The sequence below is a fragment of the Suillus clintonianus genome (genome assembly GCF_016758775.1).
Source record: "Suillus clintonianus strain FC179 chromosome Unknown DEU56scaffold_70, whole genome shotgun sequence".
Lineage (NCBI taxonomy): Eukaryota > Fungi > Basidiomycota > Agaricomycetes > Boletales > Suillaceae > Suillus > Suillus clintonianus.
The window spans coordinates 33,733-54,400 of NW_024539294.1; the positions used below are offsets into that span (position 1 = coordinate 33,733).

Sequence of the window (20,668 nt, forward strand, 5' to 3'; positions counted from 1 at the left end):
GTACCGCCTTTCGGGGGATTTCGGAGGTTAAGCACTTCATTAGGCGCCGAGACGGAGACATACCGGAGGCGAAAGATGGTTGGTCGGCGTGACAATGAAAACGTCATATTTGAACTAATAATTTCCGGCAAGACGTCCCGGGGCGTCTTTAAACAATCAGCCCGTTCTTCTTTTCAGACCCTCACCTCTTTTCCTCCCCAACTGTACAACTGTACAATGCAGGCTGCACGACAAGGTAAGTCTCCGTCAAACTTCGAGTGAGGGTTCTTTTATAATGGGTTATTTCGGTACACAGCCCGCCTTATGTCCATGAGCAGGACGCTTGTCCGCTCTCACGTGCATGCACAAAAACATTTCTTGACAGCTTCGACTTCCAGAGCCCAATCAGGGTCTGTAGCCTCGACGGCCGCCGCTGCGTCACAGGTGTGTTTCCCGCGTCCAACTGTCTTGCTCAGCATCTGAGTCTTCGTTATGAATAGATTCCACCACCACCCCCATCGCAAGGGAGATGGAGATACTTTTTGCAGACTCTGGGACGTGTGACACTCGTAACAGTGATTGGAGGCAAGTGCTGGTTCTGAAGAACAACATTTTTGACTGATTGCGGATCATTCATCCGTCCGACCTGTTCATATCCGTGTAAATTTGAAATACAGCTTCTGCAACCTTCTACTACATTGCACATAAGGAAAAAAATCCGGGGCCACAACTCCCCTTCGATCCCTCAAAGAAGACCCTGGTCATTTTAGGCAGCGGTTGGGGAGCGACGAGCCTGCTCAAGGGGCTCGACACCAGCGACTATAACACTGTACGCTCCATGTTCAAATGTAGTGCCATGTTCACAAGCTAATTACATGACGATCCCCTAGATCGTCGTCTCCCCGAAGAACTTCTTCCTCTTCACGCCCCTCCTTCCCTCCGTGGCAGTCGGCACACTGAATGCACGATCAATCCTCCAGCGTGGGTTCCCTTCATATTAGTCCGCTGCAGCCTCTAAAAATAACGAAAATACAGCTACTCGCTACCTGACACGACACAAACAACGCCAAGTTTTAGTCATTGAAGCAGAGGCCAAGGAAGTTGACGTACGTCTCTTCTCGTATATTACTCGGCAGAGATTAAAGTGCTTTATTTCCAACAGCCGGTTAACAAAACTGTCACGCTCTCAGGTGCGTTTTCCACCCCTTGCTATTCCTTCAGAAAATAACGAGGGCCGAATTGTTACAGATGACTCTGAGATCCAAGGTCAAATATCCAGCACGACTATACCGTACGATTATCTTGTATATGCCGTCGGTGCTGAGACGCAGACATTTGGTATTCCCGGCGTGAAGGAGCACGCATGCTTCATGAAGGAACTGCATGATGCTGAGAAGGTGCGCCTACCCCTCTTCTAGTTTCTGCCACCTTATTGAATACAATGATATCCTGCAGATGCAAAGACGGTTTTTGGACTGTATGTTTTCGCATTATCCGGTATCAGCGATGTACAACTCATAGTTGCTTTATAGGCGTAGAGAGTGCTGCCTTCCCAGGCCAAAGTGACGAGGAGAAAGACCGGTTATTGCATATGGTACGTCTGACGATTCTCTAATGCCGCTCTCTCGTGTCACTCCGCGTTTCACGTTCTTGAGAGTCGATTCCTCCATTATGAGGGAACTCTGATACATTGTAATTGCCGCCAATATGGATGAATCCTTTTCTTCTACTTGAATTTCCATCATCTGGAAACATGTGCTCATTTTTTGGCAGGTTGTAGTAGGCGGTGGACCAACAGGTATCGAACTTAGTGGCGAACTCCGTGACTTCCTCGAGGTACGTTTGCCATGTTTCACCCCTTTCACTTCCTGCCGCCTGACTTGTATCTTTATCAACTCCAAGGAGGACCTCAAGTCATGGTACCCAGAGCTTGCTTCACGGATTCGCATCACTCTGGTTGAGGCTCTTCCCAATGTTCTTCCCTCATTCAGCAAAGAGCTGATTGCGTATACCGAGCGCACCTTCAAGGAGTCCGATATCGATATCCTCACGAAGACCATGGTGAAGAAGGTCAACGAGAAGAGCGTCGTTCTCAAGGGTCCCGATGGTGTTGAACGGGAGGTGCCGTGCGGGATGGTGGTCTGGGCTGCTGTATGTTCCATATCGTTGTGATGTTCCTGCTGTTTTATGCGTCTTCTCACAGGGCAACACGAGTCGCCAAATAACACGGGATTTGATGGCGAAGCTCCCTGAAGACCAGACGAACAAGCGCGGGATTACTGTCGACGACCACCTCCGCATGAAGGGAGCTCGCGATATCTTCGCTGTCGGTGACTGTACAGCCTCGTCTTATGCTCCGACCGCCCAGGTCGCAAGCCAGCAGGGTTCATACCTTTCGCGCGTGTTCAAGTTGCTTGCGAAGAAAGACAACCTCGAGGCTGACCTGGCTCGTGCTGAGACCGGCGAAGAGGCAGAGAAACTGAAGAAGCGGGTGGATAGGGTCAAGTTGAAGCCTTTCCATTACAGTCATCAAGGATCGTTGGCGTGCGTGTTTCCTTGTTCTGCTGGCTCATTGTTTCACACATGATTTGCAGTTACATTGGCTCGGACAAAGCAATTGCTGATTTGCCTATCTTCGGGCGTGAGGTACGTTGTTTTCTTCCGTGGGTGTAGGATTTATGAATTGATTGGGGTATAGTGGACCAGTGGAGGTGTTGCGACGTTCATGTTTTGGCGGAGTGCCTACCTGAGCACTCTATTCTCCCTGCGAAACCGAAGTTTGGTTGCTGGAGACTGGGTAAGGGTGAAGTTGTGGGGACGGTGAGTAGTCTTTCTTCTGTCGTCTGTTTCTGCCTACACATGCCTTCTTTGTCTTGACCATAAATGGCCCTCATCATTTCACCACGTTTTTTATTTTATTTTTTGTGAGAACAAGGGACTAACGCCGTATTTGCAGTGACGTGAGCAGGGAGTGAGCGCTCAAACGCTCAACTAGCGAACTCGACAGGATGGAATTTCATGATCACATTTCTAGACATTATAGACTATAGAGGCACATCTTTTCTCCCCGTTTATCATTCACTCATTCATGCTACGTCATCGCTTTTGTAGCTGTCTCTCCCTCAGCCACGGGTTGAGTTGGCCTTCCGTTCTTTCACGTTTTCTTATCTCATCTTGCGTACCATGCATAGTTTTCGTAGTTGTTATTGTGGATGGGTGTTGGGAAGAGTCATAGACGCTGCTCCTCGAGGTGCATGCATTGATTGATAGACGTAGTCTACTGAGAAACATATTCTAATTACATAACTCAAGCAGCGAATCTGACAGCCTGTCTGTTGAATACCAAATTTCCCACTTCTTGCCGAGTTCAACTTTGCTGGAGTGCGAGGTTCCACCTCCAATGGTAGCTTGGTGGACAACAGGCTGTTCGCAAATAATGACTGACCTTGACTGACCCTTCAAAAACAAGGCCCATCCTTTGAATCTGAATATTGAATGGAACACAGACTCTTCCTTCTATATGGCTAGGGGGGCCTGCACCAACTGTCATTGTTTCCGCCGTCCGCGAGTGCGACAACCGCCGGCCGCGGCACTAGCCCGGGGGGCGTGCTTCTTCCGCTGGCGCTGTTTGACGCGACAGCGAATGGCGTGATTGTGGACATGACATACAAACCTGCTGAGACGCCCCTTCTAATGCTCGCGAAGAGTGCAGCAGTTATGAGGGTTGAGGTGCTCCTGGAGCAGGGCTGTGTGCAATTTGAAACATGGACGGGACGTAGATGCCCGAAGCATGTCGTGTCGAAGAGTGTGTTGGAGAAATATTTTGCAGCTGCCTAGGTGGATCCAAGTCTGTGTTTGGATGCTAAAAGTCGTTGACATATGAGCTTGATATGAATATCATTATTTGCCCCAGCAGGTATCTACCGATGTCATTTATTGGTGTATTCCTTTTCTCCCGCCCGTCTGTTTCTGTTATGTAGTACTAGGCTGTTGTCCTAGCCGTCGTAATTAATAGCCGACGAGAGCTCCTCGCGCGGGTCATAGTCCACGAAGTTAGTCTCCAACTCCTCGCGCGGGTCATAGTCCACGAAGTTGGTCTCTAACTCCTCGCGCTTCTTGTCTGGTGCAAAAGGTTTGATACTCCAATGAATAAATGGCAGATTAGTTATATTCTCACCTCCTGGACCGTCGTACCAAGCATATATTATAGTGCCAGTATCCAGCTCCTCGCGCTTCTTAGTGATACCTGATGCAAAAGAGTTGATGCGTGAATGAATAAATGGCAAGTCAGTGTATCCCACCTTCAGGAATAACAAGGCCATCGCGTGTAACGTGCGAAATATAAGTCACGGAGTTGGTCTCAAGTTTGTCGGATTTCCTACCTTCTTCTGAGAGATCACGTCGAAAGTTCGCGTCAAGTTCCTTTGGTTTAGCTGAGTGATACATCGAGGCATTTGAGTTACTATGATAATGCTGAAGTTTGTCTGATTTCCTACCTTCTTCTGGGAGATCACGTCGAAAGTTCGCGTCAAGTTCCTTTGGTTTAGCTGTGTGGTACATCGAGGCATTTGAGTAACTATGATAATGCTGAAGTTTGTCGGATTTCCTACCTTCTTCTAGGAGATCACGTCGAAAGTTCGCGTCAAGTTCCTTTGGTTTAGCTGAGTGATACATTGAGGCATTTGAGTAACTATGATAATGCTGAAGTTTGTCAGATTTCCTACCTTCTTCTGGGAGATCACGTCGAAAGTTCGCGTCAAGTTCCTTTGGTTTAGCTGAGTGATACATCAGTAACTATGATAATGCTGAAGTTTGTCGGATTTCCTACCTTCTTCTAGGAGATCACGTCGAAAGTTCGCGTCAAGTTCCTTTGGTTTAGCTGAGTGATACATTGAGGCATTTGAGTAACTATGATAATGCTGAAGTTTGTCAGATTTCCTACCTTCTTCTGGGAGATCACGTCGAAAGTTCGCGTCAAGTTCCTTTGGTTTAACTGAGTGATACATCAGTAACTATGATAATGCTGAAGTTTGTCGGATTTCCTACCTTCTTCTAGGAGATCACGTCGAAAGTTCGCGTCAAGTTCCTTTGGTTTAGCTGAGTGATACATCGAGGCATTTGAGTAACTATGATATGCTGAAGTTTGTCGGATTTCCTACCTTCTTCTGGGAGATCACGTCGAAAGTTCGCGTCAAGTTCCTTTGGTTTGGCTGAGTGATACATCGAGGCATTTGAGTCACTATGATAATGCTGATGATCATGAATGCTCACAGGAAAGCTTCTCAATCGAGATGGCTCTTGGCGTGGGTGACGCTGCAGCGAGAATGACGAAAGATAAAAGCGCGCTAAAGAGAACAGACAGCTGCATGTTTAGGTGCGAGAGAAGTGAGTACTTCGTCAATGTTGCTACACTGGAAATTCAAGAGGACTCTTTATAAATCCTGACAGATCCGCTCGAAACGACACGATTACATACCCATTCAAACGGGGGCCAGCGGACCCTCAACCAGGAGTCATCGAGAAGGTGTGGCACCGCCACGATACAGCAATTAGGATCCCAGAACTAGGACCGGTAGACAAGTTCAAGGAAACAGCCGTGATAAGTTGCGTGGCAGTTGCTCTCTGACTAGTGCAGATCAGTCCGCTGTGGAAGCTTCATCGTCATGATGCATTCACAGTTGACCAACGTTTGGTAGTGTGAGGAGCTGCCACGTCATTTATGCAAGAGGGGCTGCGGCTTATCCTTAGGTGATTTGAAAGCACACTGTTATGCCACAGCACGTCATTGTCAGCGTCTTTGTGGTCATCAAGTGCATTTGTTAAAGTTTCGTTAACCTACGATGGAAAAACGAATCGTGATGATTGAAGGTTAAGTCTCTCCGCCTTGCCGGAGCGCTAGAGTCGAACATAACGCATGTGCCACAGGTCTCCGAGCAAAACGCTTGAGATGGCATGAGTGATTTTGAGATTCCTCAGAGCACCACGTCGGCCATACGTTTGAGAACAGCAGGATGTGCACAAGCGTCTCGTTTTACGGCAAGGTCAGATGGGTCGGGCGGACCGAGGAGCAAGGGGAAAAGTCCTTGGGAAAATTTCGCGACGAAGTAGCCACTCAGCTCATGACCCAAACATGCAACTTTCTCTTCTCTTCAGCACACTCACAGCCGTCGTCATTCTTTCTGTTGCGTACCCCATGCCAGGAGCCATCATAACACGATGCTGCGGACTGCCAGCAGCACTGTCAATTACTGAGATTAGTCGCAGATAAGCGACATGAACTTGACACGAACAGGCTCATTGCCTTGGCACGGGGAGCACTACAGGAGATAATGTGAACATCATCGTCGTCATCATCATCATCATCACCGTCATACTAATCTTCCCTGTGTAGACATAGAAGGATAATAAATTGTCATCCTGATCCAAAAGTTTGATGATAGGAATATTATTATGCCTCTGTTTCATCCAGAAGAACTTCACGGGAAGACTCTAGTGCACTTGATAGTGCATAATCGGTGGGTCCGATCCTAATAAAGGCTGAACTGTGTAAGTGATCATTAATCGTGTGGGTGGACGTACCTTGGTCGTCGACTCGTAACTCGTTAACCGAGGTTGACCGTTGTCAGGCTCCAGACCTCAGGCCTCAGAGTGGGTTCTCCAATACCTATTAGATGAAAACCTGACAAGGAAGCGTGAGAATATCACCTTCAAAACGTTCTTGACGCAACTCAAGAACAAGTTGCTCGGCGAAGTTCCATAATTGTCCAATATGAGCGATACTTATTGAATTAGAGTCTTTTTTCATGTGAGTGCTCTGCTAACAACGTTTCAGTATAGCGTCAAATTTCGGGGAACCTACGGGGGCCTTAGTCGAGCAACCAAGGCGAACTGACTTCGCGTCCGCCGTCCGACGATGTTGCTCAAAGTTGCACAAGGTCCGACTAGGCAATAATGCTTATATAAGCCTCCCTATACATTTTGCCAACAAAAATCGTTTATCATTCAGAGCTGCACACCGTACCGTATGCGGTAAACGGGTTCGCTGTCTACCATACATGATATTGGCGGACGAAGCAACTTGTAGTCAGCACTGCAAACTACTGTGTGATGTATGTATGGAGGACGTGTCAGTGACTCTGCGTGAATTTCCTTAGCTGGACAGTGAGGTGTCCGAGTGTTCGCATATCACTGTACCAAGTTGCCACTGACATTAATGTGACCCTTGCTGCTGACGGGATGCTGCCCCGCCCTCAAATGCTGATCGGCGGCCAAAGAAGAAGGGGCACGTCGCGCAGCCCAGCCTTCGTATACAGTCTCCCCTAGTCAGATCATATAGAAGGAAGAGTCTGTATCCGGTATCAACTTGCCATTCTTTTATCAGCATCCAAGATATCCTGAACAGTTTGAGATGAGCTTCAAATTCAAATTTGCGACTCCCTGGCCAGTATCGCAGGCATGGAGTTGCGTGCTCGCGGTGTTGAAGTCGCGCTTGTGCTTCGCGGTATGCAGGAATGGCAAATACTGAGGAAGAAGGAAGAGCTGTAGATATATATTCTGTGGCAGTCCGCTCGACATCCCTATCGGGTATTCCTAGTAGCAAGCAGGCCGGGCTCGCTAGAACGGGCGCTGAGCACTCAGGAATGAGGCTAAGGACCGAGGGAAAGAATGGCATCATTAGCCAAGCGACAATTGTGCTGTATGCGATGACAAGCTCAAAATGAGAAGGTAAGTTGGGCCTAACATTGTAATGAAAATTAGACCTTAGCGGCCTGTCTGCACGTTCTCCTTTAGTAGAGATAGAACCTCGGTAGCTACACCCCAGGATCTTTGGTAGCCTGCAGCTCTGAAACTGAAAGTCAGAACTCGCCCAACGTTCGAAGAGTTCTCTCACCCCATTCCATATGCGTGAATAACCGTTAGGTTCTGCTGTTCTTCCACATTCTTACCCAAATAAGGAGTCAAGCCGTCACTTCGTACAAGCGGAAGTGAGATACGTTCAGCTTCCACACGGGGACCACCTTTCCTGTCCGGCCTAAGGCCAACGTTGTGCATAAGGATTTTGGTCCCTTCTTCCTTCAGACAAGGCGCCAGGACAGAGCACCGTTCAAATATCCCTTTTGCAACCGACATATCCAAGGACGTGTCCCAGTTTCCTACTTGATGTGTTCCGTTTAGAAATGCGGTATTCGTTTGTGTCAGCCCAGGACGAGGAGTAATGGATGTCACCTGTTCTGACAGCCCGCCGCCTACATGAAAATGCACGTTAGGGATCGTGAGGACATAACTGTTTATATGTACTAACCAGACCGTACTGTTACGAATTCCTGTAAGCCAGTACATTCGACTATGATAGATTGACCCCTGATCGGATACATGGCTGTATCCTCTACTCCGATCAAAGACCGTGAACCTTCAAATCAAACCGTCAATGACTATTGGCAGCTGGCAATGGCTGGCTCACCGAGAGACGTCGCGTTGACCAACAACCCAGTTTCCCCAACAAAAGGCTTGATTTCATCCAGACTCCTTATGTGTTGACGATGAAACACAACACCACGAGACTCGAGCTCAGATCGGAGCCATGATAGATACTCCAATGGGTTGACCGTGACCGTGTTGAAAGCAATTCCCACTTTGTATGGTGTAGGGACTTCAGACTCTGACAGCAAACTGAACTATGATCCTTGTAGAATCCAAGAACAGCAAGATAAGAAATAGGACATACATCACGCACAAGGTCTTTCCACCAGATAGTAGAAAGAATGTCATCCGTCTCTCCGAGGACCTTAGAAGGTGATACCTGGAATCATTATCAGTCATGCCAATTGACAAGCGTTCAAACAAAGACTGACCTTGACTAAGCCTGATGGTGCCATATCCCATAATTTATCACTGAGAAGCCTTGTCCGTAAACCTCGAAACATCAGCGATGCACTTCTCACAAGGTTATCTGCTCCCATCTTCGTACACGCTCATCTGTAGCTCCCAACGGATGTGGAGACCAACTAGCACCCTAAGCAAGATTGAAGTAAGAAAGTGCCTCGAGAACGCTCGCCGCGAAAGGTACGCACAGCAAATGGACTTGCCCAAGCTTGAGAATGCCAATCCCCAGGCATATCTCTTGCAACGATCGTGATATCAAAAGCCACATCTGAGTCACAGGCTGCAATGTATGCGATGGTAAGCCCAATCACCCCCGCCCCGAGGATGACCAGGGGCACGTGGGACTTGGAGTCTGAAGACATAACTCCTGTAAAGTGCAAATCGATAGCAGAGATAAGGCAAGGAATAATGCTGAGCTTGGGGCTGGTACTTATAGATAAGAAGCGATTCGGTCACCATCGGACGAAAAATGCAGTCGCGTTAGTACCACGCTTGAGCTTGGGGCGGTGTTATAGTCAAGTGACTGTGAGTATTGTAGGCGGTTGAGGCAGTACGCTACCGTAGGAGATCTGCATAGACCACGCAATTTGCACTCGTCTCCCAGCCGATCCCTCTGGATCATTGGCGTAGGAGAACAACACTTGTACATCATGCTGATTGCGCACTCTGAAACTGGCGCGTGTTGAACAGAGTAGATCATGGTGCCGCTGATTGTCCGGGACCACCGATTATGAAAACGGATATCGGAGCCCCGAGAGAGAGATACATCCATCTGGATTCTGAGTACATACTAATACTAGTATGCAGCTGCGCTTTCAAATTTCGACTCCAATGATCCGTAAAAAGCGCAAGTGTACTCTGGGCCAAAATGAATGTGGGAGAGAAGAGTGGCATCATAGGGAGCTCGAGAACGACGACGACGACGAACAGCTATCTTGGTCTATCTTGGTGTTCCCCCGACCGTCGACCGACCAGTGAGGACCAGTGACTCTTCGAAACAGGTCAATGCACTTTGCAACTCTAATCGAAAACGGACATCACGTGGCGTTTTCAGGTCAATTGGTTCCGTGGAACCAATCAGCCCAGCGAGCATTCGGCCTCAACAGGTGGACACCTTGTATTTCTATCTTGCTTGTATTGACTGCCGGAGATAATATTGGGAAACAGAGGTGCAATCGTTTGATCAAAGAACAAAAGGAATAGCGCTCATCAGCAATTTAACAAGATACATGAGCAGTGACTAGCCTGTTCGCAAACCCTCAACGACAGGATGGCCGAAGCCGCAGTACTTATCTCGGATATCATCGCAAAAACACGCCAGGTAAACGAATTGAAGGAGGCGGTGGCGAGCAGATTTTTTTTGGGAGGCTCAAGGACATGTTACGCGGCACCAGGCAGACATTACATTTCTAGCTATAGAATCCACCAGATGGATTCTCTATTTTGTTGATTTTTTAAATCAGGATTTCGCGTTCGCCAAGAGCACATGCCAGCGCTCACGCTCGGATCAGACAAACAGTTTCCAACGTTGTTTGAAGAGTATCTTGCACAATGAGAGTCGATTCACCATAAATCCAAGGCGGACCAGCCGATGATATTGAGCTGCAACTTGATCTACCTATAAGTAGTTAATGCTCATACCTAGTCGATAAAGATACATAATAATACAATAGGTGGGTGGTACGTAGCCCGTCAACGGGCTGCACAAGTCGAGTCCGATCTACCACCCAAAGGTTTCTTCGTGGAGCTTAATTCCACCAACAGCCGTGCACAAACGAATGTCAGACTCTTTCACCACACGTGCCGTGGAATTCGCCAGTGCAACAGGACCACAGACGCCAACGAACACACCGTTAAAACCTCCGGCTGCCATCGTGTCCGTTATCGCTCCATCGAGCAGCTTATTAAGTTTGGGGCGGCCAGGCATGAAGCTGATACCTGGCGGAAGGTACATCCCGTCGAATGTCGTGCCGGTCGCACGGGTGTAGAATACACGTACGTTCACACGGGTAGATGGGCTCTTTTCTATCATAGACGTGAAGAGGGGGAGGAGAGGGGTTAAAGATGCTGTGCGTGGGCAGATGAGCATCATGATCAAGAAAGTGAGTGAGACGATGGTACGTACCAGGGTCTTGGATGGACCAAATGATATCAATCACCTTCACATCCGTGGCAGCCTGGATCAGATCCTGCACTGCTGACAACGCGAAGGAGACACCGCTCCCACCAACAACAAACATCGCCCCAGAATAGCTCGACATCACGGTGTGTCCTACACCGCCTGCGGGGAAAGAAAGAAATATGGTGAGATGCATTAATTCCCCGGTAACACGACAACGCACCATAGGGACCCTCGACCATCACTCTCACATCACGGCCGACTTCCATGCCGGTTTCACCATAAGTAGCCGTTTGAGCCATGTTGAAGAGACTGCTCGTCCAGCGGCCAGTCTTCTTACACATAAGAACCATTCCTTCTGACGTCTCTGTCACGTTCGCGATGGTGAAAGGATGCACCTCAGACCATCCCCACCATCCCATGGATGAAGACAGCACGCGCAGGCGGACGTGTTGCCCTGCACGCCAGCCTGCATTAAGCGATGGTACCTCGACTCGGGTAATCCCGAGCTCTGGGAGAGGACGCAACTTTGCTATAGTGACACGGGTCTTAACGGCACGAACGATGTGATCCAGGATATAGAAGACACATGCAGCCATCACGTAGGGAACACAGGTAGGCTCATGGTAGCATGCCTATACAAAATCAGTGTCGGTAACGAGATAGGGGGTAAATGCTTACAGCGAATAAGAAGATGATGAGGCTCACAACATGCGATACGATGAAGAGGTTGTATGATTTTGATCGAACGTATTCGGTCGAGCAGAATCCCAGGAGGTCCAAACATATCAATGCGACGATGCCCCAGCGAATATAATCCTCAGCGAGCTTCTCAGAAATGGTGCCTGCGAGGCTCCATTTGTAGACTACCCCGAGCACACATCAGATGAGACAAACGCGTAGAAAGCACAAGGCAGTACATACCATAACCGAGGAAGTGGACATTTGCACCAATGACCATCAGCCTTCCTACCAGGCGGTGAAGATAATTCAACTACATGCCGCGATCAGCGGAGTAGCAAAAAAACACGTTGATCAAGCACACCTTTTCGTATCCAACACCCACCATCATACCAATGATGTTGTTCTTGGTGGCTAATGCATATACAAAAGGAATTTGAGAAGTGATGACAAAACCGGCTCGGTGAGGGTCCGTGAACGGATTTGACTTGTAGAAAGATACGTAGAATATAATACTGATGTACGCCAGCATCAGAAGAATTTGACCAACGGAATAGTTGTCGTGAATACGGTGGCGGAACAAAGACGTCACATGGTGCAAGAGAGATGATGCAGTAGGGTCACGGTTGGGAATCATCGGCAGGGCTTTCTCATCAACGACAAACGCCAATCTGACTCGGTTTTGATATGGTAATGGCTCGCAGGTAGTCGAAGAGTCTGCGGGATCAAAATCCACAAAGGGCGCCTTCTGAGGGTCAACAGGGTATGAAAGAGATAGGTTGAGGTTGATCTTTGGCCTGGTAGAGGGGAGAGGTACTACTGAACGAAGAATGTGGCCTTGAGACCATTCCGACCTGCGGCTGAAACGAGCATACGCGCGGGGGAGACTGGCAAGGGTAAAGATGAGGATGATACCAAAAATCAAAATGTCTGCATGGTAAACAAGGTCGTCGTCCAGGGCCATGATGTTAAGGAGAGGCTATGTGAGTGGCGAAAGGAATGACAGAATTTCTGTGGGCTTGAAGATACAATCGGGACTTCCAGAAGCCCACTCGAAAAAAAGGAAGGAAGGGAGTGGCCTACTGGCTAAAGATCAAGTAGGTGGACAGGACGAGCGGGAAGGGAAAGGAAAAGACTCACTATATAAGTTCATTATTATAGACCAAACGCTCACAACAATGAATGTTCCGATATAGAAACACTGCAAGGCGAGTTGCGATTGTGTTGCGAAGCCCCGCATTAATGTCCATCCGTGTGGGACCTGGGTGTACCTTGTGCATTCTGCCAACGTTACAATCAGATTAGCCTGAGATATACCGTACTACGGGGGTTGCGACTGTTAAACATTTTGACTGCTGCCAGTGGGCTTGGCCCCGGTTCTGGAACGCTGTCTTGCGGATAGAAAATGCGAAGGGTGAAGAAACACACTCGGACATGCATGCCTGTCAACAACAACACATTGTCGTGGCGACAATGCGACATTCTCCCAACAAAAGGTTTGTTCCCTTTAGCATCGAACCAACTAATTTACCACGACAGAGTCGGACAGAGGGTATCCATAGGTGATATTGCCAGATCTCGGACCTCACTGGGCCTCAGGCCTCAACGTTCAACTCCAGAGAATCGTGCTCGAATTCGGAAAGCCCCGTTCCTGCTCAGCTCTCATAACGTTAGCTATTGCTTGACGATAGAGTTTAGCCCGTATCATGACGCGGCGCCCAACTGACTGATAGTTACTGGCACTGGTAACTACGATTGTTTTTAACACCGACAGGGGGTAGGTAGGCTTTCTGAATCGAAAAGCAAACAGAGTCCCCACAGTACTTAACCGTTGATCACCGTCGCATGCATGAATGGTATCTAACGCGTTCCTCTGCAATGCAGGCCAGTGCAAAACTTGCTCGATCAAGCTAGTACCTAGATCACTCGTCCTTGTTGGATATCCTCTTGTATAGATACAAAGAAGGGTACATCACCTTCACGACCCCAGTACGTAAATCTCTGAATGTGTGCCAAGCTTTTGTTACTTATTTTACATGGGACTGTCTCCAAGACCAAAGACCTCTTCTACAGAGCCACTTGCTAGATCTCAGAGCCTATCTCACCTCAGATAACGCGCGACATCCTCCCATGACTCCGCAGCAGACCAACGCGTTACATGTCTTATCATGATGATCAGCCTATGTGGATCACATGGCTGTTGTGCATCGCAAGAACGTTGGGTGTAGCATGTACATCATGATACACAGCCGAAACGTTTCGGACAGGATTGAGTTAGAGTCTACAGCTTGATTACAGTAGGGGAGGCCAGCTGTTTGAATAATAGAGCAAGCACGTGTTTGAACCCCTGCGTGGACAAGAAAGTCTCCTCGGACATGGTCCACATTGGCCCAAATACAGCAGCACGACGAGTGCGCAAAGTTTTCGGTATGTACAATAGTACGTGTGACACTGATAAGTGAGAACCCCACCAATCAGGTCACCCGTGCGTGTCATCCTCGTCGTTAACGTGGGATTCCAAGCACAATGCCAAGGGGACTTGTCGATAATCGTCGCCCAACGATGCTGGGAGTACTCTCATCTGAAGACTGTCAATGCGGATTCCAAACACGAATGTCAAGGGGACAGTAGGCGCGGCCACCTATCACCGATCTGATGATTGACTAGAATCTAGGCATGACAGTCATCACTGGAAAGCCAAAACGAGGATTGATCTCTCAGTATATCCCAAGCAGCAAGATGCGACCTGGTGAGTGAGCAACAGGCAAGCATTAATCGAATTTATCCGAAAACCCTATGTGGCATCGTGACGTATCCTGACCACGACACACCTACTGGCTGCCGACTCTACGGTTCTCTGGTTCCCTTGCCATCTGGCTCTTACTCCTCGTCCTTGGACGCATCTTTGAATACCATTCCCATGCCAGCCGAATAACTTCACCATCGGCGTCATAGGGTGTTGGAATTTCGCTGTATCCCGGGCGTGCCGTTGGGTGGCGCACATATATAGCGCTGCAGGTGGGGAAGGAGACCTCTGCATAGGCAGGGATGAAGATGAAAGGAGACGCATATGGTGGGAGGTGGAAAGGCGTTAACGAGGGCTTTGTAGATGTAAGTTTTGCAGCAGGATTGGTATGGGAAGGATCCAAGGACTCGGTTTTAGGCTCCGGGTCTCGGGGTTGTCCGCCTTCGGACTCTGCCATAGAAGACCCGGGCTCTTGGAGGAAACGAATGGCTGCAGGGTCAACGGAAATCATGTCACCTGGGGCTAAACGTGTATTGGCATCCGTATGCTGGAGATGTGTATTAGCGAATATAACACCAAAGAAGAAAACAAGCCACCTTCTTGCCATTGAGCAGGATGGATCCATGAATGACAAGTCTCCGTGCCTCATAGACACTGTGCGCAAAGCAGCACCGGAAGATGAACACATCAATGCGTCGCTCCACCTCTGCAAGCATCAAACTGCCCACAGGAGCCAAGCCTTTCCTTTGCTCATCATATGCTTTCTTCTTCGCTCTCTCCAGCTGTTCGGTACGTCCAGCGAACGCGTCGAGATCACCACTACTAGACAGCGCGTGCTGACGAGGCCGCACGTCAGGAAGGGTGTCAGGGAGGTACCACCGCTTGAATATTTTCTCGTTTATGAAGTCGCCGTGGTACGCACGCACGAGTGCTTTCGAGATCCAACGCTGTTGAAAGAGCGTCATAGGCGAGCGGGTGAAATCAATGGCCTTGGCCTCGGCCCCGCAGGAGCGCCTCCAGAGGTTGTAGAGGTTACGCGGAGACCAGCTCTGTTAGAAATGTTTTGCGCATTTAGGCTTTAGCTGAAAAGAAAAGCTAGGAACTGACCATTCGAGGCATGGCCTTCCGGAATGCAAAAACGTTGGCATCCCTCATGGTGGGCCTTGAGTGTCAATATATACTAGGGTGTCCCGAGCTGCTCCCAACAAAAATCTAGACAGAGCTGTTCGACCCCCAAGTGGGTTTTGGAAGAAAAACGTGACTACCAAAAACGGTAATCAGCTATCATTTCAACGCGTCTTGACTCTTGTGCATCTACCGCCGCGCGCGTCCAGCTTGCAAGTTGCAGTAAACTCCATTATGGACCCTTACACCCCACGAACGCGTCCAGGAGGCCGTAAGAAGAACCTTGGTTTGTCTGCGAAAGAGTACAGCAAGGTACGAGTCTTCTTGCCTGCCAAGTATACTTATTATGACATGCAGACGATCGACCATTCAGATCACAGGCACTATCGCTTCTGTTCGCAGAAACAGGCAACTGAGCGACGATATTTTTGAAGACGCAGATGTCCGCGTGCGCTCATCACGAGACAGCCTTGGAAAAAGTGCGTGGTTTTCGATGATTTGCGTACTAAAGTAGTGATGGCATGCAGACCACGAGCCATCATTTATCGCTGAGACTTCGTTCGTGCGCGCACCATTGAACTCGCGTGTTGGTGCATCTGCTTCAATACCAAAGTCAAAGGGTAAAGCAAAAGAGGATGTATTGGACAATCTTCCTGTGGATATCCAAGAGGCTTTGATTTTGGAGGATCTCCTTTATGTCTTGATGGTATGTCTTCACGAGTGGTTGTTATGTTCAAAGTGGATTTCTGTTATCAGCCCGGACATTCTGCGACCTTATTTGTGTCAGAATTTTCGTTCGCCGTTTTGTTCTTCTATCCATCTCAAATTTTGTCTCTCTCACTTTCCTTCGTCTCAGTCCATATCCATCTAGAAATTGCAGCAATGACCGGGGGTTTGGTACGCCCACTTAACATCACAACATGTCTCATCAATTTGTTTCTTCTTGGTTCTCGTGCATCTGTCATATGATTCACCTCGTCCTCTTGCTAAAACTCTGTAGGGCATTGAAGGAACATATATCTCCCATCATCCTGAATACTCGCCAGAAGATGACGACCCTCTAAAGGGAATATCTTTTGTCGTTTCCTCTCCCCTAGGTTTGTCTGACAGCTCAGTGGAGATCGATTTTGTTCATACCTTTACAGACTCGTCTCTTCGAGACCTGACGGAACGGATACTACCCCTTGGCACTTACTATACTGCTATCTCCTCTTTTGTGGAGAGCCGCAGCCACCTTGATTTTGGGCTTGTCAATCATGCCCTCTGCGCTGCTATCCGAGACATGCTCAAGGTCTGTTTTTCCCATTGCTCGAGCGTAGTCTTACTTACCCTTTCAAAGGACTATCAAACACTTCTCTCTCAACTCGAACATGCATTCAACACCTCGCCACAATTCAGTCTACAGAAATTATGGTTCTACGTCCACCCGACAGTGCATACTCTATCCCTTATCTACCAGCTCATCCTCGAGCTGGCTACCACCGATGACGACGACGCCTCTTCTTCCTCATCTTCTTCTGAGTCCGATCCAGAACAGGCAGCACGAGATGAAGCACTTGGGCTCGGCGGGGCGAAGCTGAAGGCCGTTTTGTCTGACATGAAGAAGAGTACATCAGACGCACCTATTAATGTGAAGGGTGGAGAAGTACTAACGGTGATATACGAGCGCATGCAGACCATGTCAGGTGATCCCACCGCGGTCAAGGTATACGGCACTCTTCTAACTGCTGCGGGGGTGCCCTATGTCGAGATGCTCCGAGTATGGACAACTACGGGTCGTCTCGAAGACCCGTACGAAGAGTTGTGTGTCAAGGAGAGCAAGTTCATTAGTAAGGGTATTTTGGAAGTGGATTACACGGATGAGTATTGGGAGAGGCGATATACGGTGAGCTTTGTGTCAGAACGGAGACGGGGTATGTGAGCTGATGTCTGAGTAGCTTCGCGATGGCTCGACACTTTCTTCGAAACGTCAGCATACAGGTGTTCCGCCACCACGTACTGCTGGGGGTCGATTACCCGGTGGTGCTTGTATACCTCCCCTTTTGGAGGGTTGGAAACACAAGTTTTTACTTGCGGGCAAATATCTCAACGTGATACGTGAATGTGGGATCGAGGTGCAAGCCGATCAGAAGGATTTGACGAAAAAGTCGCTGTCCATGGAAGATGAAAAGTATGTTTTCCGTTAGTTTGAGTCGCCGTGTCTTTTTTCATGGACATTTTCAGGCTTTACAAATTCATCGAAGACGCGTATACGCACGCGAACCGCACCCTCTTACGTCTCCTGCTGCAAGATCAACAGCTCATACCCCGGCTCCGCTCTCTCAAGCGTTATTTCTTCCTGGCCTCCTCATCCTTCCTCACCCACCTCTTAGACCTTGCCCACACAGAACTGAAGAAGCCCGCGAAAGGCGTCAGTATTGTGAAGCTACAGAGTCTGCTCGACCTCGCACTTACAGGGGAAGATGCTGCGTTCCGCGAAGATGTGCGAGTCAGCATCTCAAGCAGTGGTTTGTACGAATGGCTACTCAAGGTCATCAGCGTAAGTGGCGTGATCGGCGGTGAGGAAGGTGAGGGCGTACCAGATGAAGAAGCGAAGAAGGATCGCGACAAGGAGAAGGATGACAAGAAGCCCATGCTAGGTATGTGCGTCAAGCTTCTATGCTCATCCTTGCTCATTCCAAACAAGCAATCGATGCCCTTACACTCGACTACAACGTGAAATTCCCGCTTTCACTCGTCATCTCCCGTAAAACAATTCTGCGCTACCAGCTCCTCTTCCGTTTCCTCTTGCACCTCAAGCATGTAGAGCAGTCTCTCGCATCCATGTGGATAGAACAGAAGACAACTCCCTGGCGGCGCCCCGTGCCTGACCATCCCGAGTTTGAACAGTGGCGACTGCGAGTTGCCCTCCTGAGAGCTCGTATGCTCGCTTTCGTCCAGCAAATACTGGCGTTCACCACATTTGAGGTTCTTGAACCCAACTGGCGGGCGCTAGAGGCGAAATTAGCCAAGGTAACTACCGTAGACCAACTTCTGAGGGATCACGTAGACTTCCTTGATACATGTTTGAAAGAGTGCATGTTGACGAGTGCCAAACTATTGAGGGTATGTATGCGACCTCGGGCCCAAACACACGCTGATCATTGTATTGTCAGGCATACTCCCGCATGATAGTGACATGCTCCACGTTCGCACTGTACACCTCCTCCTTCACCAAGTCTGCCAATCAAGCACTCGCAGCAGCAGAGAGCGGCGACGGCGACCAAGCGATGAACAAACGCTGGGAATTCCTGAAGAAGTTTGAGTCCAACTTTAACCACTGGTGAGCGTCTCTTTTGTCTGCGTGTGTTGGAAAGTGAGATTCTGACTCTGCTCGTCTCTAGGTTCAAGGTAATGTTCTCTCATTCTTACGATTACCGCAGTCCCGGCTGATAATTATTTTTGTGCAAGTTTCATCTGGACTGCGTACAGTACTACGCGTCGAGTGAGAATGTGTCGCTACTTCCTCTTGTTGTGCGGTTGAGCAGCATCAAGACGATGTCGTAGCCTCAGAAGTCACAAGTGTCCTGGTCCAAATGCAGTTTTGAGTGACAGAGAACGACGCCAAACATTCTGGGTCCTTGCTTTCAGTTGCTGTTACTTTTTTTTGTTTTTCTAGCCATGCTCGATATATATATTGCTGTATTACGCCATTAGGATGTGAGGAATACGGGCTCCGGCGGTTATTTGAATAACTAATGATCGATGCTTGGGCGTCCAGTGCTATAGCACTCGAACCAGGCTATAATGCAATATATTATATTGTACATGTATGTCCTTCATGAAGTGAACTTGACTCGAGTGATATATCCTGCTGACTGCAGGTGCTTATGATGAACATCAAATGGATATGGAATATACTGCCGACCGTGTCAGATATTGAACCTTGCACATTATAATTATAATATTCTCATGGTCAGTACTCAGGTCAATGTTTGTGATTATCGGGCCTGACTCGCGGACGTCTTAAAACATGCCCTGCAAAGGTCCTCATGGTGCTAAACATCCAGTCCTCAAAAGCAGAGACTATAGCAAGTAGTAGATTTCTGTTACTAGAGCATAGCTAGTCTCCCCTAGCCAAACCATATAGAAGGAAGACAGTCGTTCCTTAGAGCGTAGCCAGAGGTTGATTATTGGCCAGACCTAGTTTTCAAATGGCGAGAGTATTTGTGATGAGGTAACGACACTGCACGAGTTGGAAATATACAATTCATTACGCACTGCCACCAGGTGATTGCTTAGTTGCGAGAACGCTGAGTCCACAATCAAGTTTAAAAGAGTCAGATCAAGATACTGGGATAGAGTTATTACATGAGACCAGGGAGTCATAGCAAAAGGCATGTGGAATGGTACAGGGAAGTCACTTGTAGGTGAAACGGTTGCCGTGACGAGGCCAGACCTTAATACACAATACTTGGTGAGTTACATCCACAAAAAAGTCAAGTCATAGTTATCACTCACCTATTCTATATATGTAGAACCTGGCGTTAGGTTCAGTAACTTGAAGGGTAGTAATTGAAGTTGACAAGTTCCTCACGCACTTCCTCGCGCGCTGTGTCGAGTTCCCCGTCCCTCTTGTAACCTTTGTAGTTAAAGTCATCGGCGTCAAGTTCCTCACGCTCCTCCATGTTGAGCTCCTCGTGCCTCTTGTAACCTTTGTAGTTAAAGTCATCGGCGTCAAGTTCCTCGCGCTTCTTGATGTTGAGCTCCTCTTCCCTCGCGTAATGTTGGTAGTTAAAGTCATCGGCGTCAAGTTCCACACGCTTCTTCATATTGAGCTCCTCGTCCCTCGAGTAATGTAAGTAGTTAAAGTCATCGGCGTCAAGTTCCTCGCGTTTCTCCGCATCTGGCAGCAGGTCGCGCTTGTCAACCTCCGCATATTCTAAGGCGTTGCTGACGGTCATGAACACTCACAGGAACGTTTCGTGCGGGCTTCTTGTAGGGGGTGCGCAGCAACAAGAATCATGATGGATGCGAACACGCTAAGGAGAAGAGAAAGCTTCATGTTTGAACTAAGATGAGGGATTATTACTTCGTCAATGTACTACGTTGAACATTAAAGAGGGCTTTTATACCTTTTCGAAGGTCTGCTCACG

At 48.5% G+C, this 20,668-nt stretch overlaps 8 protein-coding genes across 8 annotated transcripts; 3 read left to right on the forward strand and 5 right to left on the reverse strand.

Annotated features, from left to right (window-relative positions):
- Nucleotides 1-125: 125 nt before the first annotated feature.
- DEU56DRAFT_819587 (NDE2, mitochondrial external NADH dehydrogenase) lies at nucleotides 126-3,345 on the forward strand. The gene is made up of 16 exons (XM_041354028.1): nucleotides 126-235; nucleotides 296-423; nucleotides 480-564; nucleotides 657-808; nucleotides 870-960; nucleotides 1,015-1,085; nucleotides 1,142-1,169; nucleotides 1,228-1,376; nucleotides 1,435-1,456; nucleotides 1,512-1,573; nucleotides 1,753-1,815; nucleotides 1,882-2,130; nucleotides 2,183-2,523; nucleotides 2,574-2,625; nucleotides 2,678-2,799; nucleotides 2,936-3,345. Exons 1-16 carry the CDS (start codon nucleotides 217-219, stop codon nucleotides 2,952-2,954), a joined length of 1,653 nt encoding a protein of 550 aa, XP_041205443.1. The 5' UTR covers nucleotides 126-216; the 3' UTR covers nucleotides 2,955-3,345.
- Nucleotides 3,346-3,505: 160 nt separating this feature from the next.
- On the reverse strand, nucleotides 3,506-5,501 carry DEU56DRAFT_903146 (uncharacterized protein). The gene is made up of 12 exons (XM_041356625.1): nucleotides 5,456-5,501; nucleotides 5,251-5,390; nucleotides 5,139-5,189; nucleotides 5,026-5,076; nucleotides 4,922-4,972; nucleotides 4,808-4,858; nucleotides 4,704-4,754; nucleotides 4,590-4,640; nucleotides 4,476-4,526; nucleotides 4,281-4,412; nucleotides 3,899-4,225; nucleotides 3,506-3,877 (listed from the first exon to the last, which is right to left on the reverse strand). Exons 2-11 carry the CDS (start codon nucleotides 5,345-5,347, stop codon nucleotides 3,975-3,977), a joined length of 837 nt encoding a protein of 278 aa, XP_041205444.1. The 5' UTR covers nucleotides 5,348-5,390; nucleotides 5,456-5,501; the 3' UTR covers nucleotides 3,506-3,877; nucleotides 3,899-3,974.
- Nucleotides 3,640-3,810, forward strand: DEU56DRAFT_696487 (uncharacterized protein; the record flags this gene model as incomplete). The annotated part of the gene is made up of 1 exon (XM_041347229.1): nucleotides 3,640-3,810. A coding segment is annotated over one exon (171 nt), but the record flags the coding sequence as incomplete, so codon positions are not given.
- A 2,239-nt stretch (nucleotides 5,502-7,740) lies between the features above and the next one.
- DEU56DRAFT_872718 (uncharacterized protein) lies at nucleotides 7,741-9,224 on the reverse strand (the record flags this gene model as incomplete). The annotated part of the gene is made up of 8 exons (XM_041355805.1): nucleotides 7,741-7,822; nucleotides 7,871-8,225; nucleotides 8,282-8,389; nucleotides 8,441-8,654; nucleotides 8,705-8,779; nucleotides 8,832-8,871; nucleotides 8,922-8,992; nucleotides 9,051-9,224. The coding sequence occupies 8 exons, from the start codon at nucleotides 9,222-9,224 to the stop codon at nucleotides 7,741-7,743; spliced, it is 1,119 nt and encodes a 372-aa protein (XP_041205446.1).
- A 1,195-nt stretch (nucleotides 9,225-10,419) lies between these two features.
- Nucleotides 10,420-13,108, reverse strand: DEU56DRAFT_891308 (ferric reductase like transmembrane component-domain-containing protein). The gene is made up of 6 exons (XM_041356294.1): nucleotides 12,027-13,108; nucleotides 11,906-11,975; nucleotides 11,663-11,847; nucleotides 11,205-11,616; nucleotides 10,988-11,143; nucleotides 10,420-10,929 (listed from the first exon to the last, which is right to left on the reverse strand). Exons 1-6 carry the CDS (start codon nucleotides 12,624-12,626, stop codon nucleotides 10,583-10,585), a joined length of 1,770 nt encoding a protein of 589 aa, XP_041205447.1. The 5' UTR covers nucleotides 12,627-13,108; the 3' UTR covers nucleotides 10,420-10,582.
- Nucleotides 13,109-14,325: 1,217 nt separating this feature from the next.
- On the reverse strand, nucleotides 14,326-15,668 carry DEU56DRAFT_523892 (uncharacterized protein). The gene is made up of 3 exons (XM_041346624.1): nucleotides 15,516-15,668; nucleotides 15,005-15,457; nucleotides 14,326-14,955 (listed from the first exon to the last, which is right to left on the reverse strand). Exons 1-3 carry the CDS (start codon nucleotides 15,561-15,563, stop codon nucleotides 14,494-14,496), a joined length of 963 nt encoding a protein of 320 aa, XP_041205448.1. The 5' UTR covers nucleotides 15,564-15,668; the 3' UTR covers nucleotides 14,326-14,493.
- Nucleotides 15,669-15,715: 47 nt separating this feature from the next.
- Nucleotides 15,716-19,352, forward strand: DEU56DRAFT_819637 (Spc98 family-domain-containing protein). The gene is made up of 11 exons (XM_041354029.1): nucleotides 15,716-15,845; nucleotides 15,907-16,012; nucleotides 16,061-16,239; nucleotides 16,534-16,630; nucleotides 16,679-16,824; nucleotides 16,873-17,418; nucleotides 17,471-17,703; nucleotides 17,757-18,172; nucleotides 18,220-18,638; nucleotides 18,689-18,859; nucleotides 18,980-19,352. The coding sequence occupies exons 1-10, from the start codon at nucleotides 15,768-15,770 to the stop codon at nucleotides 18,857-18,859; spliced, it is 2,391 nt and encodes a 796-aa protein (XP_041205449.1). The 5' UTR covers nucleotides 15,716-15,767; the 3' UTR covers nucleotides 18,980-19,352.
- Nucleotides 19,353-19,799: 447 nt separating this feature from the next.
- Nucleotides 19,800-20,655, reverse strand: DEU56DRAFT_982621 (uncharacterized protein). The gene is made up of 4 exons (XM_041359902.1): nucleotides 20,648-20,655; nucleotides 20,487-20,584; nucleotides 20,034-20,418; nucleotides 19,800-19,971 (listed from the first exon to the last, which is right to left on the reverse strand). Exons 2-3 carry the CDS (start codon nucleotides 20,575-20,577, stop codon nucleotides 20,066-20,068), a joined length of 444 nt encoding a protein of 147 aa, XP_041205450.1. The 5' UTR covers nucleotides 20,578-20,584; nucleotides 20,648-20,655; the 3' UTR covers nucleotides 19,800-19,971; nucleotides 20,034-20,065.
- Nucleotides 20,656-20,668: the final 13 nt, after the last annotated feature.

Bases quoted from the DNA above. Each gene is read 5' to 3' on its own strand.
- DEU56DRAFT_819587 (XM_041354028.1), top strand. The intron at 809-869 runs GTACGCTCCATG...ACGATCCCCTAG, and splicing joins ACACCAGCGACTATAACACT to ATCGTCGTCTCCCCGAAGAA. The intron at 961-1,014 runs GTGGGTTCCCTT...ACGAAAATACAG, and splicing joins TGCACGATCAATCCTCCAGC to CTACTCGCTACCTGACACGA.
- DEU56DRAFT_903146 (XM_041356625.1), bottom strand. From the start codon at position 5,347: ATGCAGCTGTCTGTTCTCTTTAGCGCGCTTTTATCTTTCGTCATTCTC. The intron at 4,859-4,921 runs GTAGGAAATCTG...TGTATCACTCAG, and splicing joins ACGTGATCTCCCAGAAGAAG to CTAAACCAAAGGAACTTGAC. The intron at 4,755-4,807 runs GTAGGAAATCCG...TGTATCACTCAG, and splicing joins ACGTGATCTCCTAGAAGAAG to CTAAACCAAAGGAACTTGAC.
- DEU56DRAFT_891308 (XM_041356294.1), bottom strand. From the start codon at position 12,626: ATGGCCCTGGACGACGACCTTGTTTACCATGCAGACATTTTGATTTTT. The intron at 11,848-11,905 runs GTATGTACTGCC...TGCTCGGGGTAG, and splicing joins TGTCCACTTCCTCGGTTATG to TCTACAAATGGAGCCTCGCA. The intron at 10,930-10,987 runs GTACGTACCATC...GCCCACGCACAG, and splicing joins TTGGTCCATCCAAGACCCTG to CATCTTTAACCCCTCTCCTC.
- DEU56DRAFT_523892 (XM_041346624.1), bottom strand. From the start codon at position 15,563: ATGAGGGATGCCAACGTTTTTGCATTCCGGAAGGCCATGCCTCGAATG. The intron at 15,458-15,515 runs GTCAGTTCCTAG...CATTTCTAACAG, and splicing joins GGAAGGCCATGCCTCGAATG to AGCTGGTCTCCGCGTAACCT. The intron at 14,956-15,004 runs GTGGCTTGTTTT...ACACATCTCCAG, and splicing joins TCCTGCTCAATGGCAAGAAG to CATACGGATGCCAATACACG.
- DEU56DRAFT_819637 (XM_041354029.1), top strand. From the start codon at position 15,768: ATGGACCCTTACACCCCACGAACGCGTCCAGGAGGCCGTAAGAAGAAC. The intron at 16,013-16,060 runs GTGCGTGGTTTT...GATGGCATGCAG, and splicing joins ACGAGACAGCCTTGGAAAAA to ACCACGAGCCATCATTTATC. The intron at 18,639-18,688 runs GTATGTATGCGA...TTGTATTGTCAG, and splicing joins CGAGTGCCAAACTATTGAGG to GCATACTCCCGCATGATAGT.
- DEU56DRAFT_982621 (XM_041359902.1), bottom strand. From the start codon at position 20,577: ATGAAGCTTTCTCTTCTCCTTAGCGTGTTCGCATCCATCATGATTCTT. The intron at 20,419-20,486 runs GTGAGTGTTCAT...ACCTGCTGCCAG, and splicing joins AGCCCGCACGAAACGTTCCT to ATGCGGAGAAACGCGAGGAA.